General features: G+C 41.5%; 1 protein-coding gene and 1 long non-coding RNA gene across 6 annotated transcripts in view; both read right to left on the bottom strand.

Moving 5' to 3' along the window:
- BAZ1A (bromodomain adjacent to zinc finger domain 1A) overlaps window positions 1-15,582 on the bottom strand; it is a 66,823-nt gene extending 51,241 nt beyond the window's left edge. For 2 of the 5 annotated variants that reach the window (XM_051806243.1, XM_051806244.1), the window contains exons 1-2: window positions 13,779-14,235; window positions 6,768-7,046 (exon numbers count right to left, since the gene is read on the bottom strand). In XM_051806243.1, the coding sequence (XP_051662203.1) occupies window positions 6,768-7,046; window positions 13,779-13,891 (392 nt within the window). In that variant the 5' untranslated portion in view covers window positions 13,892-14,235. Of the gene's footprint in view, window positions 1-6,767; window positions 7,047-13,778; window positions 14,236-14,617; window positions 14,974-15,182 lie in introns of those variants that run through there. The other 3 variants (XM_051806241.1, XM_051806240.1, XM_051806245.1) reach the window with 3 other exon arrangements.
- LOC127479407 (uncharacterized) lies at window positions 8,018-9,643 on the bottom strand. The gene is made up of 2 exons (XR_007907553.1): window positions 8,792-9,643; window positions 8,018-8,288 (listed from the first exon to the last, which is right to left on the bottom strand). It is a non-coding gene; the product is annotated as an uncharacterized LOC127479407 (long non-coding RNA).
- Window positions 15,583-16,028: the final 446 nt, after the last annotated feature.

Here is a 16,028-nt window from a genome sequence, read left to right as displayed (position 1 = left end):
AACCAGCCATCACTTGCTATCAGAGGATATCAAGTGAAAACTTCAGCCCTGCAATTACTGGCACACTTTCACTTCTCAGAAAAGTTCTTCCCAAATGCCGAGTAGGCCTTTACATCCAACCAAGGCTAGCATTAGAAGCTGTGAGAAGTGGTCTCTTCTCACAGCTCATCGAGTGTTCTGCACACCAGCTTTTGATATAGCTAGTGCTAATTACCCTGATAGAAGTAATAGTCTGGCACTCTGTTATGTTCCCATATCAAGTCAAAAAAACCAGATACCCTAAAGGCCCAGATAAGTTATAAATGTGCCTCTGTATGCTTTACAATAAGCAGACAAGAAACATCTCTTGGATGCAGACAGTTGTGGGCAGTGGGGGAATATTGCAATGCTTTGAGGCCAAGTTTTAAAATAAAAACCACAATGATCAGTGAGTCAGAAGCAAAAGAAAATTCACTTATTAAGACACACAAATGAAAGTGAAGTTTTTCAAATGCCAAAATTAAAAAAGTACACCTTTTCTAATAGTATGTAAAGTTAGTTGAATACAGACAAGCCCAATAGAGTAATACAAGAAGCTATAGTAACAAGTACCAAAAAGTACGAAAAAGCTATAGCCTCATTCTGTTTTGTCAGCTTTTAGTTGGTTTTTAAGAAGTAAATGTCAGATAAGTGCAGTAACTCATATCCTTGTCCTAACAGTTCTCATATGCTTGCAAGTAATTAGAGAGATAAAAGTGAGACGAGATCTGAGGGAATAAGTGATATCTTTTTTACTAAGCTAAATGGTACAGTTTAATGCACACGTAAAACAAAAGCACAACAAAGAGACAGGTTTTATGCACAACGGCTTCCTCAGCTGTTGCTTTTGAGTTTTAGTAACTTAATTTGTCTGCCAAGTTATAGGTAAGACTGTATGCTTCAAAGAAACTAATAGGAAGCATGGTTTTGCTTAGGACAAGAGAGTCCTATGTACAGACTAGCTGCATCAGCTGTCTCCCGTGGAATTAGGACAGTACTGCACCAGTATATGAATCATTTTGACTGCCCAGACTTTAGTTCTTATCATTGTACAGATTAAAACCAAATAAATTGTTAAAAGAAACAAACCAAAACCTGTACCTTTAAATTTATAGTTATAAAAGTAGAGAGTGTGCACAGAAATGACAGCTAACAGAGACTGGCAGTGCCAATTGTCGTAACAGCTGTTCAACAATCTATAAGAAAGAAGTTGCAGGTTCTTTTGCACATATTATCATCTCATAGCTTCCACTAGTCAAATACAAATATATTTATTAGTCAACAAAACAAATATATTTATATCATAAAGGACTTAAGGGCAGTGGAAAGTGAATTCCTTAAGCATGATTTTGCAGGCTAAGAGTTCACTGATCCTTAAACAGCTGTGCTGGGAGAACACAAACTGTACTCGCTCTACAAATAGGTAAGCTGCTCTCCAGAACTGTCAGAGATGCTGTTTCACAGGCACCACACTGTTTCTGCTACTGGAATTCAAATTTACCTCTCAAATAAAGTAGGAAACTTTCTTTTTATGCAGGAACTTATGCTTAAGCCTTACCACTAGAAAAACACACTACAATTAAGTTTACTGTAACTCATTAGAGTCTAAACATAGAAGACGCTTTGTCACTTACTACCTAGTGATCTTATATTAACTGATCTTAATGCTCAAAAGACAATTACATATATATGAGATTAATACCTTATTGCCAGTTTGAATAAAAAAGTTGGAAAATTATCTATAACCTTACCTTTTACAAGGATTATCTTCTACCATCTTAACTCCCTATCAGCTATATATACATATATATATATAAAAATGTATATATATATATCAGTCATGACCAGCAACATGCTTCCTGTGCCCCAGTTAAGACTTACAGAGATGAAAACAGTATGCAAATCTTTTAATTGGCCTAATGCAGTGGTTAATCCACTACGAACAGTCCTAAAGCACTGGGATACCAGCCAAACAATTGATGAGTTAAAAAAAGAAGTTTAACTTGCAGGCAAGGTTCTCTGTGATTATCTGTTTCCTGCAGCTTGGCAATGGTCAAAATCAGATCAGTCAAAGCAGAGAAAGGATGTTAACCTATAATAAGTATACAATCAGATGCAGCAATCTTCTTAACAGGGAGCTTTGTCTACTACTTCTGCAAGTAGGTTCATTTTTAAAGGCATTCTGGTGTTGCTTGCTCACAGACAGTAGGCAAGTATTCTTCTGCAGTGGTGTCATCTAGTGGTCAAATTCAATGAAAAAAATATTTCTTTTTGTATCTGACATGTTCTGTATGAAATCTGTATGATTTCTTCCTTCTCATACACTGACCTTTAAGCAACTTATTTCAGTCTCTAAGTGGCTGACTTTTTAGTTAAGTGCCATACTGACTGATGGGCAACAATTGGTTGTGCCCCAACCTCTATGGGCAAGGGAAGACATCATCACATAAGCTATTTTTAAGAGCAGGAAAGGGGGAACTAAAGAGCTAGCAGAGTTGTCCAACGTAAAACCTCAGATCTCCTCACTGCTCAAGTCAGAACAAAAGTTTATAGTTTAATTAACTAATTATCACACTGAACACTTTTATATCCTAATAAAGATGGCCATTATTTCTTGTGATAGCACCCAGACTCAGAACACTGATGTTAAATCACAATTGGTTGTTCATACATGCTTTAAATCTAGTTTTTCCTCCAAGAAATTAAAATAATTATAAAAACCAAAAAGCACACTGCTGACGTCAAGCAGAAAAGAACAGGTCCTACTGCTGAGTGAGTTAGCCTGTTGAAGATTTTGTTTGGTGTGTCTGAGGCATTAGCTGAGGTTATTACTCCAGGTGGGCCTTCCATACCACATAGTTCCAGCTTTCAGGTAACTGACTTCAGAAGTCAAGATGTTGAAAATCAATTTAACAAGTTTTATGTACCAATAACAAACACAGTACTAAATCAGCAACAAATGGACAGTTTACTGCAAGAGATGCCATTCCTTGTGGAAAATCAAAAGACCAACAAGTACATGGGTCTTAAACTTTCAGTTCTGAAGCACAAATATAGGAAGCAATTCCAATATGATCAACATTTTTCAAATCTGCTTCGATAAAGTATGAACTAAAATATTAGCTGCTTGAGATATTAATTATTAAATATTGCTCTAAATTCTGAAATATTGCTCTAATTTTCCACTCCAACAAAATCTCAAATAATTTCCATGCCTTTTTCAATAAATTACTTTCCATAAACCGCAATTTGACATTCTAAATAACAATATTTACAGTGTCAACTGCTTTCAATTATTTAGCAACTCAAACTTAATTTGAGGGTAATTTTTCTACATATATTCTATGATGTTTCTGATCGATGTTTCAAATAGTAATTTTGTCTGTTGTGAAGGTAGAACTAGGAAAACATTGTTACACACCTCCTGCAGTTCTTTAACTGGAAATCCAAGCACTTCATGTTTTAAAGCATAACACAGTTGCCACTTTGAAGGAAAGTCGGAGCCAGTTTGGCCAGAAAGGCTGGACACATACAAAGCAAGAAAGCTGGCCATTTTAATCAATATATCACCTGAAAGGGTTAAAGAGCAAGCAGAATTATCTCTTGCTGCTTCTAACAGGTTACCAAATTGCACGCATCATTTCCAGAGACTGCCTGAACAAGCCCCATCATAGGACTGGGGGGCTTTCTCTGCAATTTATTTCTGGTTGATAAGGGCTGTTGAAGATACCACACGTACCAAAACAACAGGAAGTGAGAGTATCTCCCAAACTCTCCTGAGTTCCTCCTACCAGACCTCAGTAACAAGGCAGAAGCAGCCAAATTCAAAACTAAGCAACACAACAAAACACTACAAACCAGAAGAGCTGAAAGACCAGACAATGTAATGGGGCATCAGACACTGCCACAACCAGAACACAGGGGTTTGATACAACTGAATAAAACAGCCTCCACCTACACTCTGAACAAACCACTTGCCCTCTCCTCTTTCTCTTTCCAGATCACCTGTTGTTGCTCACAGTACTCTAGACTACTTCATATGCTCAAGATAAAAACATTTATATTAAGCCAAAATGCTAATCCTTCTAATGTTTGGGTTCCCTCACATTTCTTTCTTCAAAATCCAGGAAGCTGCATCAAAGCAATCTATCCTACAAGAATATGAGGCATGCAAAGTTAAGAGTTATAAAATATCAATACTTAAATTGCTTGAACAGTCGCTGGTTACACATGCGTTACGTTGTAGGCTTTGCATTAAATGACGCACAGAGCTCAAGAAGCAAATGATCCTGACATTAAGCATGCAGAAAACTTCATACATAAAAGTAGTGGAAGAGTTTACACCACCACAAAACAACTGGGTTTTCATGATCTGCCAAATTCTGTTGGTCTCATAGGATGCTATGACACTATAGATGGACTGTGATAATTTTTGCTAGAGGGAAAAAAAAAAAAATCACAAAAACATAGTTGCACATGACAAACACATGCAAACAAGTCTGCTGAAAAGCCATGTTATGTACAAGTAACATGAGCTGGTACACTTAATCCCCAACATAGTACCTCAAAGTACAGGTCAAAGTCAACTGTTAATTGAGGAGATGAAAAACTATGCCTCACCTCCTCCCACTTTATAACCTTTAATTATGTATCTCTAAGCATAAAAATACCTCCCCCTCCACATTATCATGCTATCTGCAGTGTTTCCTAGATTTAGTTTTAAAGGTCTGAAATAGGTCTTTGCTACACATTTATCTAGAATATCAGTGGCATACAATCAGCTAAGGTAAGTTTCTCATTCTTCATTTTATCAGGCACCAATTTATACTTATGTAGTTAAAAATATACAATCTCTAGTAGGCTAATTTTTTATTGGAATAAATTTTATTTGAAACTTCTATCTTTTGTATGGTATCCAGCCCACCCCAAAGGCTTAAGAAATTTAGCTTATATACTATTAATATATTGATAAGTGAAAGTGGAACATAAACACAAAATTTTTTGATATGTATCTCAACACGACTTTGAGTAACCAAGAAGATTGAATTGAACACTGGTAAAAAAAAATGATAGCACTATCTTAATGAGAGAATCATATCACAACTTTATCTGAACAGCTTTAAAAAGCTACAGTGCATGCATGTAAATATTTTAGCAAATAGTTTAGAATAGAGATAGAAGAGCTGTTCTGGGCGGGGGGAGTTCTAGAAGAACAAACAATTCTTTGCTATTAGTTTGGAAACTAACAGTATCTTTAAAGATAGAAAACTAAAGTATTTCATGGAGCAAATGAAAACCAACACCTGAACCATACTGATAGTTTATAATATTCATGTTTCTACATTAAAAAAAAAAACAAACAAACAAAAAACCCAAACCTAAACCAAAAAACAACCAACACCTTATTCTCTAAGCAAAATGACTGTAATACTTGTGGTAATCTCAGTCTAGTCATTTGACAGGTATAAAGATGAGAAAGATAGAAAGAAACTTTGGATGTAGGTTTTCCATACAGAAAGCAGCAATTCTACTGAAGTTGTTCTTGTCCTGGCTTTGCAGACTGGGACTTCACTGGTTGAAAGGAATAGAGCAGGGAAGAGATGGAAAGCTTTCCTACTAAGCAATGACCTTATGTACATACCCATACAAATTTCCTTACAACTTGTCTCCTGCAGTGCATCAACAGATTTTTCTTCCCTGTGTAGTACAAAATTTGCCATAAATAATATCTGCATCAGCCACTACAAAAACTCACACAGAATAACTGTTCTCCAGCGACCATTTTGAACCAGCCCACTCCTATCACCCAATAAACACCAGATTATGTGCTAAACATCAGGCTATCCACAGAAGTCTCTTCTACTCTGAAATGTAAGCTGTCACCTTTCTCCTGAAAAAAAATCAAAATGACCCTAACAAACCATTAAACCCACCAGCAACAGCTGAACACACAAAGGCTTTAGCGCCCATTCTGCAGGTATTTCCAGGTTGAACATGTTTAAGTTTTTCCCATTTTAAACCTCAGTTAGGTGAAACTGTAAACTCACTTTAGACAAAGCTGTAAACTCTTTTAGACAAAACATGGACCTTTTCTAGACCTCTCCCAGAAGCTGCTTTAAAGAAAAACTCAAGTTTATTTACTACAGAGCATATGCACCAACAATATGAGAAAGAAAGCATCTGAAGGTCAAAATTCTTCTAAGTTTTTAATCAGTCTAAGATAATAGTAAGAACACTTGCAATATACACCAGTATAACAGTAAGCATTTTTGCTATTCTCTGAAAAGTAAAAATCCAACTTTTATCAATTATTTTAAGCTTTCAATAGTTTGGTCATTCATTCCAAATGATTCATCAAAACTTTCATGTAATTTTTAATTCCTACCTTTCCTTAGTTTCTCATTAAATGTCATTCTACAAACAGTCCACCTTTCTCGCACCAAAAAACTGACATTCCTTTGCAAATCCACCACACAGACCAAAAAACATGCAGGGCAAGATCTGCGAGCGCTGCCCTCTCTCCACAACTGCTTCAAAGCTAAGGACAGAGATATCAAGCACAGCGACACAATACTGCTCTTATTCAACCTAGGGAAGAGCAATAACAGTGTCACTCACCTAAGTATCACACCTCACTCTTGGTATATCTAATGGAGTTTAGTACCCGTGTTTTTGGTTTAAAAAAGCACACACAAAACCCACCCACACTAAGCAGAAAGAAATAAGTACTTATTTTTCAATATACTTACCTTGCACCATTATTTCTAACTACTTCCACTGTTTCATCAACAAAATAGCGATCCTTGACATAAGCAAAGATTTCATCACAGATCTCATGAAGTCGGGTGCGATGGGTAAGGGTGGCCAAATACAGAACTGGAATGACAAGTGCCTCTGGAAAACTTTGAAGGTTATGTCTGGCTTTCCTCTCTGATTCCAGTGCTTCCTGATATGTGAGTCCTGGTTTACCTGTGACAGCACAGCTCCACACAAGGCTGTTGCAGAGAATAGTGCGTTCAAAAAAATCACTGAAAAGAAAGAAAGGCAGGAGGGGGAAGAAAGAAAGAAAACAGTTGAGTTCTGACTAACATTTTCAACTTGCTAACAGTTAATACAGCAACAAATTGCAAGTATCTTTTAAAAGTCTGAAATGTAAAACCATTTGGACAAGTTGTAGATAATTAAGGGTTATCTGCCACTTTTCAGCCATGGCAAATTGCTATTATAAAACCAAAGTCTCCTCTCAGTACAGACTGTAGTAACAGCGTCAAGATCTAGAAATGCTGCAAACAAATATTCATGTATAAGAAGCCTTATGCATAATAATAATAATAATCACACTGAGTTTAATAGGTGTCATATCATACTCACATCCCCCTCCATTTCCATAAATATTTGCAAGAGGAGCGTTTAAAACTGTACAAACATGAAATAACTTTAAGATCACAGAAACATGTTGCAACTTGAGTAAGTTTCAGATTTGAGTGCCTTAACTCACAAATGGAAAGATGGGAAAGGTAAAAAATTAATGTCAAGTAGTTCTCTAAATAGTTTTTATTCCTTCAGTGTTTGTATAGCTCTTAGAAAAAGTACTGAACTATTTTTTTCCTACAGATTCTTCTCTTCCCTTGTTCCATTAGTAAACACTGATTCTCATCCTTCCATATATTTCAAACTGATGCTAAAATTACATTGTTGTTATGGCTTCCTTGCTAGCTGTTATATTGGAATCAAGAAAAAAGAGCTTTCATTAGTTAATATTTGTCCTTTTTTGACAGGTATCAGAAAAACAGCGGTTTGTTAAAACACTTTCTAGATGAAGATGATGAGGTAGCTATTCACAAAACCACGTTAAAACATATGATATACTACTGATCAGTGACTGGACAGCAGAGCAGTCTTTCAATATGCCCCACTTCAGACAATGCTTCTATTTGTCTTACTTTACAAATCTTAATGGACTAGTACTGATAAGTATGCAACACACAAGACGACAAACTCAGGTTTTCAAATAATTTTTAATAATGGGATTTTAGAGAGTTGGACAGTTCACACTGAGTTTTTTCCTGCAAACTCAAGCTGGCAAATGTTCATCAGTGACACTGATGCAGATGACAGTGTTCACTGCAGATGGACAGATGAACCATAACATTTTGTAAATGAAAATGGAAATTCCAAATTGAGGACAATGAAGGGTCTTGGCTCACATAATCCTTTCTGTATGAGCACAGGATTCCTCTGAGTGAAATATGCTTTAGGAATAACATCAGCTGCAAGGAGGGGAAAAGGACAGAAGAGGAAGAGATATATTATCTGAATAATATTTAATAGCTACAAAAATTCAGATTTTTATATCACCTGCATCTACTTAATATATCTGACAGTAATGGATAATCTGGGCTTGCTTACTCTAAACAAGAAAAGGAGAAGAACAAAGCAGGAAGAATAAGATAAATTATTCTTCAGTATATGAAGAACAGATGGCTGTCAGTCATTCATTGTGCATCTTTATTGTGTATTATCTTACAGTTACTAAAACATTTTAAAGAACGGGTTAGACAAAAATCTGTTTTGTGGGTTTGCTTTGGGGTTCTTTGTGAGGTGATCTAATGCATAAAACATGATCTCTTCAGGTCTCTTCCTGCCCTACATTTCAATACTTCTGTATTAGACTGAAAATAATTTTTACGGACGGATATTCAATGGATAAAGTATCAGTTACACAAATCATCATGCAGTTGTATGTATCTACATATATTTTTGTCTCACTTACCAAAGAGGTTCTTGATTATTATCTTTAGCCAGGAAAGAGAAAAACGCCCCAAAGAGAAACTATAAAATGTGCCAGAATATAATTTTCAAAAATTATGAAAGTAAAGGGTAAAAAAAAAAGGTGGAGAGAGAGATCAAAGAAGGAGGGAGAGACAGAGGTTGACACTGACAGTGCCCCTTTAAGAGCTGTTGTTATTCTTTGTGAGGGGACATCAGGCAGTCATGCTATTTAAAGCAACAGCACTGAACTTATGGGAGAGAAAAACCTAAAAAAACCCAACCAAACAAAACAAACAAAAAAACTCCCCAACACCAAACCCCTCTCTAAAAATTTTTAATTCATGATTAGTACAAGCAAAATGCTAAGATTACTTTAACTGAAACATATTTGAAGAAAACATGTTCCATTTGCATACAAGAGTAATTTGTGTATCTAGTTTCATTCTCCTTCATTTCCTCTTTTGTTCTGTGTGGATATTTCCCCTGTGAATTTACAGGGAAGAAAAGAAATAGTGTGAGAAGAAATTATATTTGATTTTGAAAGTATTATTTATCTTTAGCTATCATTACCTATAGCACATCAAAATTAACTTGGTTTGAGAGAGAGAAGAAAACAAAATCCCAATAGTATAGATGTTACTGGTAGTACCCTTTCTGTCCCTGTCTCTCTCTAGTGAATGTCAGTTATCACAAAATGATTGACAAAGAACAGACACAACAGCTACCAAATCAAGAGAATGCTAGCAGCAGCAGTGATAACTTTTCTCTTTACTTCAAGAGTAATAATGCTGTTGATCATATTCTACATTCAACTTAAATTCACAACAGCAAGAGCATCTGCTGCTACATCACATCTGAAGCCTTACTTACATCTTCGTCTAGGGTATTACAGTCTTTGGGGCTTCCTTGTTGGTTCAAGATCTCTGTGACTCTTGACAACATGGAGCAAGAAGTTCTTAAAAAACATATCCACAAAGTTCACTTGCATCTGCCTGCAAGGAGTCAAATGTGACTGTGACCACCCTGGAGATATCCACATGAGCTCAACTACTCAAGGAGCACGGACTAAAAGCTAAGTTGTCTTTCTAGTAGTAATTAATGCTGACTTCTCAGATGGATGTCTCTTTTCACTTACATTAGTTAGTTTGTCATGCAAGGTAAGGCAAACTGTAAAATTATCAGCAAATCACTGAGTAGTAGTTTAACACTGCTACTCAGTAGGTATTTGATTGGAGGCAGTTAATTAACAGAAGCTAGAAATAAATTACTTGCAATGTCTGTGCTGACTGCACTTGCAATGGATACAAAAATCCAGCCTAGAAATTACAGATGTCTTTTGCTTGAACTAACCAAGTATTCCCATTAGGTCCAAGATTTACTGTACTTTTAGTGTGCTTCAAGAACGTTTGTTTCAAACCACTTACTTTCATTCACTTTCTTAGCATATATTAAGAACAATTCATTTAGGGTATCATAGGAGGGTAATAACAGAAGACCAACTTTGCCATTCTGGACCACAGTGTTGTTCTTATACTCTTCATCTCCAGAAGTAGTCAAGAATACATATTACAAACAATGCACAAAACAAACAAGCAAAAAACCATGATAAATACATTTATTCCTTAATATTTACAGGTTAATTATGCATTAAGGAATATATTTGAAGTTATGAGTTTCTCCTCAAGAAAACAAAAAATCAACCTAATTTAACTAATGACTCTTAGCCTTTTAAACAGATCTCTTTTGACTGTAACCAAGAACTCCACAGGCCAATCTGTAAAGAAGTTTCAGTAAGTTTTGAAGATGCAAAACTGTTCTTCCTCTCCCTCCCATGTTCTAGAATGAGGAACATTCCTACCACTGTATCTATACTACTCATCATTTTCTTTTTCAAACTGTCTTACAAGCAAGACTTCCTACGCATCTATATCCACACATCTATATCAGCTATTAACTTTCACAGACAAGGTGTCAAAGGCTGGTGGTAACATCCCACTGGTTTAATGTGTTTCTCATGCATCCCATAGATCTCATGTAGCGCCGTACTTGCCTTTCCTATTATGGCTCCAGACACTCATTGCTGCTCTGTCCCTCTGACCAGGAATACAACATCAGTTGCCTCGGTTCCCGTTACTCATGATAAATACAACTGAACACTGCCCCTTCACTGCCCTCCTGCTTAGAAAGGGTTACAAAAATACGCAATTGTATTTCAGATTAAAAAGGAAATACATTCTTAACGGGAAAGTCACTTTACAAAATACTAGTCTTGCCAAATTCTTCTCACGTTAGCATAATCATTTCTTATATAGAGAAGAGTAATACTAATGTATGATTTCTATTCATCTCTACTGAGGTTGACACGGGCACGAAAGCAGCTTTTCAACAGTAAGTTTGTATTCTGTTGAAAACCCCCAAACAACCCAACAAAAAAAACAAACAAGAAAACAACTTGAGTCTTAACTGTTTGTACTAATTAAAAGCATTCATACAGTTGATCAAAGGGGTGAATTCAGGTTACCACATGTATCTATACCACCCACCTGATCTAGTCAGACTGTAATTTTTAAATTTTCCTCTCAAAAAGTAGATTCAGAGAAGCCCAATTTAGACAATGGTTTTCTTTCATGAAACAGCTAATACAATTTGTAAGAAGTGGATTCTCCCTATCCTTATTAATCTAATTGCCCTTGCTTAGGCGAAGAAATAGGAAATGCAGTTTTCAGAAGACATTAGCTATGAGCTATCTGCAACCAGCAGAGATGAGGATTAGCATCTTTAAAACTTTCTGAAACATGACCCTGTGTTCTCCAGCAGATTATGCCACAAACAACTAACACGAACCTAAACTTTCTGCCCATCTGCGCTGGAACACTTTGCTAAGTAAAAAATACCACACTTTTCAATCCAAAGCACAAATTTTACCCAACCTAACAAAAAAGCCATAAAGGAATTAAAAAGAAAAAAAAAAAATCAAGAAACATACCACCAAAAAAAACCCCCACCAACCCACCCCACCCCACATACACAAAACACAAGCATAGCAGTTTTCTGCAGTTTTCCCAAATACTGTATTCAAAGGCTTGACCTCTAAGCTAACCACCTACTGATATTTCTAGAGATCGCCTGTGTGACCATGTCTAAATTTACCCCTTAACTCATGAACTTTGGTTAAATAACGAATTTAGTCTTTCATACTTCTTAGTGACAACACCTCTGCAGTATAAATAAGCCTGTCAGAGTACTTAAAATACCAAACCCTTTAAGAACAGAAAAACATTTTAAAAGGATATTTTTAATGTTGAAATTTTACTACAACTACATATACGCAAAACATATTTCAGCACAGTGTCAAACAAGACATGAGAGTCACCTAATTATGTGATAATAGTAATTGTAACCAGAAAAACAGCTTTCAAAATATCAGAAGCTGGGGGAGGGGAACTTAATTCCTATAGAAACAGGAGCCTGTCAGCTCTTCCTTCTTAGGTTCTTATATGCCCTATAATGAAAATACTCCTTCCAAAACTCCCAACAGCATATTCAACATCCCTCTTCTCCCTTAGAGTATATAGGCCAGGAAACAGTAAGGCATCACCCTTCAAAGTTACCTAATCCAGCTTCGTTAAAATTTTATTAAGCAGAGTGTATTTGAGTAAGAAAAACAAGTCTAAACATGAAAAAGATTTAGGTGTGCTTTAATTTCATAAGCTGCAAATGAAAAGCATTTCAGATTTAATCTCGTTAGTCTGCACATCTTTAAAAAAACCAGAGTTTGGATGCGGGGGGCTTTTTGTAGGTGGGGATGGTGCTGCATGATACCGGAGGTGAAAACATGTAATTTATCGGCTTTGAAAAACGTCTCTCTAAATACTTTCGGTCCATTGTTCTTACAAGCGGTGAAGTGAGCGGCAGCAAGTTCGGGACTACCCGTGCCATCCGCCTTCAACCGTTAACGGGAATTTCACCATTTCCATTGGGCTTTTTTCACACGGAGGAAAAAAAAAAAAAAGGAGGGGCGAAAAAAAAAAAAAAAGAAGGGACGGGAAGAGCGATAAAAGCCTCGCTAGAAAGAGAGCTCCTAAAGGGACAAGTGTGCCCGCTTTAGGCCGGGTTTAACTCCCGGCAGTGCCACTCGTCCGCCCGACCGGGGCGGAGGGCTCCGGCTGCGGAACCCCCGGACAGGTGCAGCGACCCCGCGCCCGGGCCGCGCTCCCCGCCGGCCGAGCCCGCCGGCCATTTCCAACCGCGTCAGCCGGCGGCTACCCGCGGAGGCGGGGCGAGCGCGGCCCTAAGCTGCGCGGCGGGGCCGACAGCAAGGGGTTAAGCGCAGCGGGAGCCGGCCGGGAAGCCCAGCGGGCCGGGCAGTCGGCGCCCCCCGCCCGGCCGTCACCACAACAATAGGGCGACCGGCACATGCCAGGTGGGCGGGCGGCCCCGTTGCGCCGCCTGGACGCGGGCCCGGCGCGGCCCCTTCCGCGGGGCGGCCTAGAGCCGTCCGCCGCCGACACGCGGCTGCTGGCGGGGGCGGACGGGAGGGAGAGCCCAGGCCCGGCAGACGCTCGGTACCGCCCGCCGCCTCCCACACGCGCAACTTTCACTTCCCCGGCGGGGGCTAGGGCGACACCGAGGAAGGAGCGGCAGGAAAGGAGGGAAGGAGCCGGTTGCCTTCCTTCCTCGTAGGCGAAGGGGGCTGCGCGGTACCCCCGCCGAGGAGGGACAGGGATTCCCCCTACCCCGGGCGAGAGATCCGCCCTCTCTCCCCCACCCGCCTCGGGAGGGCACAGGCTCGGCGCCAGCCGCGGTCCCCCTCACACCCCCCGGCAGGGCTCCCCGCGGCGTTCCGGGGAATCCCCTTCCCTCTCTCCCCGCCTGCCCAGGTGTCAGAGTCGATGGGGGCTCGAATAGCTCCCTGCCCGCCGCCGCAGCGCGGGGGGTGCGCAGGACGGACACAGCGACGCGGACACCGACACGGGGCTATCGCTTACTCGTAGTTCCTGAAGATCTCGTTAGTGACCCTGCAGTAGAAAACGCGCTCGTCCGGCCGGAGGTCCGCGGGGGGCTTTACCCTCACGAAGGGCTTTCGGTGCAGCAGCGGCATCGCCCCGCTCCCGGCTCTCTTCCTGCCCCAGGATCAGCTTCCGTGGATCGGGGGGGAAATAAAGAAAAGAAAAAACAAAACACAGAGCGGGAGAGTAAGCGAGGCAACGGCGCCCACCGGCCCGGGGAGGAGGGAGGGGGCCCGGCGTGTCCCTCCTCCCGGGGGAGCCGGGTCAGGAGGGAACCGGAGCGGCGGCGGCGGAGCCTTTTGTGTGCCCGACACGCCGTTGCCTGCCTGGGACTGCGCGCGGACCAACGGCGGCACCTTCCTCCGCCTCCGCCCGCCTCACAATGGGGCCATGACGCCGAGCGGCGGGCGGAGGCGGCAACCCCCGCCCCAGCCGCGCAACGTGCTCGGCTCGGGGATACCCCGGCCGCGCTTTGTCTGCCGCGGCTCCCCTGCCCCCGGGTCACCTCCTTCCCCCCGCCTCTGACCCACACACGCCGGGCCGGACACTAACTTCCACTCCCCCGCCGCCTCCGCCTCCTCCTCCTCGCAAAGCAAACACCCAGGAGGGGCAGCGCCGACCACTTATCTCCCTCCTTCCTTTCCTGCCGGGTCGCTGCCTGACGGGGGTCCTCGCCCTTCCCGCCCCGCGCCTCGCCTCGCCCCGGCCCAGCGGCCGCCGAGCTCCGCCGCCGCAGGACAGCGCGGCCGCGGCGCGGGGGCAGCCCGGCCTCCGGCCTGTCCAGCGGGGGCTGCGCGGCTCCCTCGCCTCCTGCCCACCTGGTGCGGCCGCAGACTGCGCTCGCTGCTCGGCCGGTGCGGAACGCGGTCCCCTTCGTCGCGTTTCTCCCCTTTCCTCAGCCCCCCCTTCGGGTCCCGGGAAGTTTTTGATCTACTTCTTCAAGCCCTCAATCAGGAAGAGCTGCGGGGAGGAGCCTTCCCCTGCTCTCCCCTACATCTTTATTGGCCGCTCGGTGCCTTCCAGCGTGTGTCACACAGGAAGACAGTGAGCTACATTATTAATTAATGGCTGAGAGGGCGCATCCTCCATTTTTGAATTATCAGCCGGAGACCTCCGGTGCGGGGGGTGGGCCCAGCCCGGCTGCCCGCGGGGGGGAAGGCGGCTCTTTGCGCGCTGCGCTGCCAGGCCGGGCCGGGCTGCGGGCGACACAAGTACGGCGATCCCGGCTCAGCGGTCACGGCTCAGCGGGGCGGCCGAGCCTGCGGCGCTGCCACCGGCGTTCCCAGCCAGCGCCGAGGAGCCGCCGAGCAGCTGTGAGACCACCAGCCCCGGGGAGACCGCCCGCCTCTCGGCCCCGGGGCGATCCCTCCCTGCCCTCGGTACCTGCCCTGCGAGCAGTGGTCCCGGCGCGTCTCCTGCAGGGAGTGTCGGCGTTTGACAGGGCAGTGCCGGGGACATGCCTCTCGCGGTTACAGCCCCCGAACCACAGTGCTGTCAGCACGTACGGGGGTATTTTGCAGAAAGCGAGATTGTATGTAATTAAGATGAGCGCAAGGGTTGTATGTGGGCCCCTTAGCATTGCTTCATTTTTTTCCAGTTCACCGAAAATGTCACTAAATGGTTTTACTAGTGTATTAATTTTTCACCTCTTTCATTTTTTTTAACACTAATGCATTTACAGTGCCACTGGTAATTAAAACTGGAGTATTAATTTAATTGTGTTCTTAAGACTGCTAGCCAGCTTGAAGACATAATAACCACAGAGAGTCCACATCTATTCTAGTTCATCATCACAAAATCCAGTGCTTATATGAAAAATCTACAGAATAACTGTAGAAAGTCTATAGAACTATTGAGGTAAATAATATCTGACGATTGATATTTAAATAATTTAACAATTTAAAATGCCATTCCTGCAAATAAAGATCCCGTGTTGTTTCCTCCACCTATACATGGTTTCTTTTCTTCTACAAGTAAAGGTGGCTATAGGCACTGCTGTAGTATGTATGACTAAAACCTAAAAAAATTTTTACGTACAATCCATTAATTACTTTGTTTAAAAAGTGATCAGGTTTTAATCAAAAGCACTGAGAAATGTTAATGTTTGCTTCCTCTAGTTAAGTTTACAAAGCCTGAACTACAAAACAGGTTAACTCCTGAGTTCTACCAGTTTGTTTTCATTTACCAGCTGGCTTCACTTTCAGTTTTTAATTTCTTTCTAGCAAAGGG

This window comes from Manacus candei, unplaced genomic scaffold (genome assembly GCF_025592945.1).
Source record: "Manacus candei isolate 608988 ecotype Guabito, Panama unplaced genomic scaffold, ASM2559294v1 h1tg000067l, whole genome shotgun sequence".
Lineage (NCBI taxonomy): Eukaryota > Metazoa > Chordata > Aves > Passeriformes > Pipridae > Manacus > Manacus candei.
Note: the sequence above shows the minus strand (reverse complement) of the source record. Positions and strands in the feature narration are given on the sequence as shown.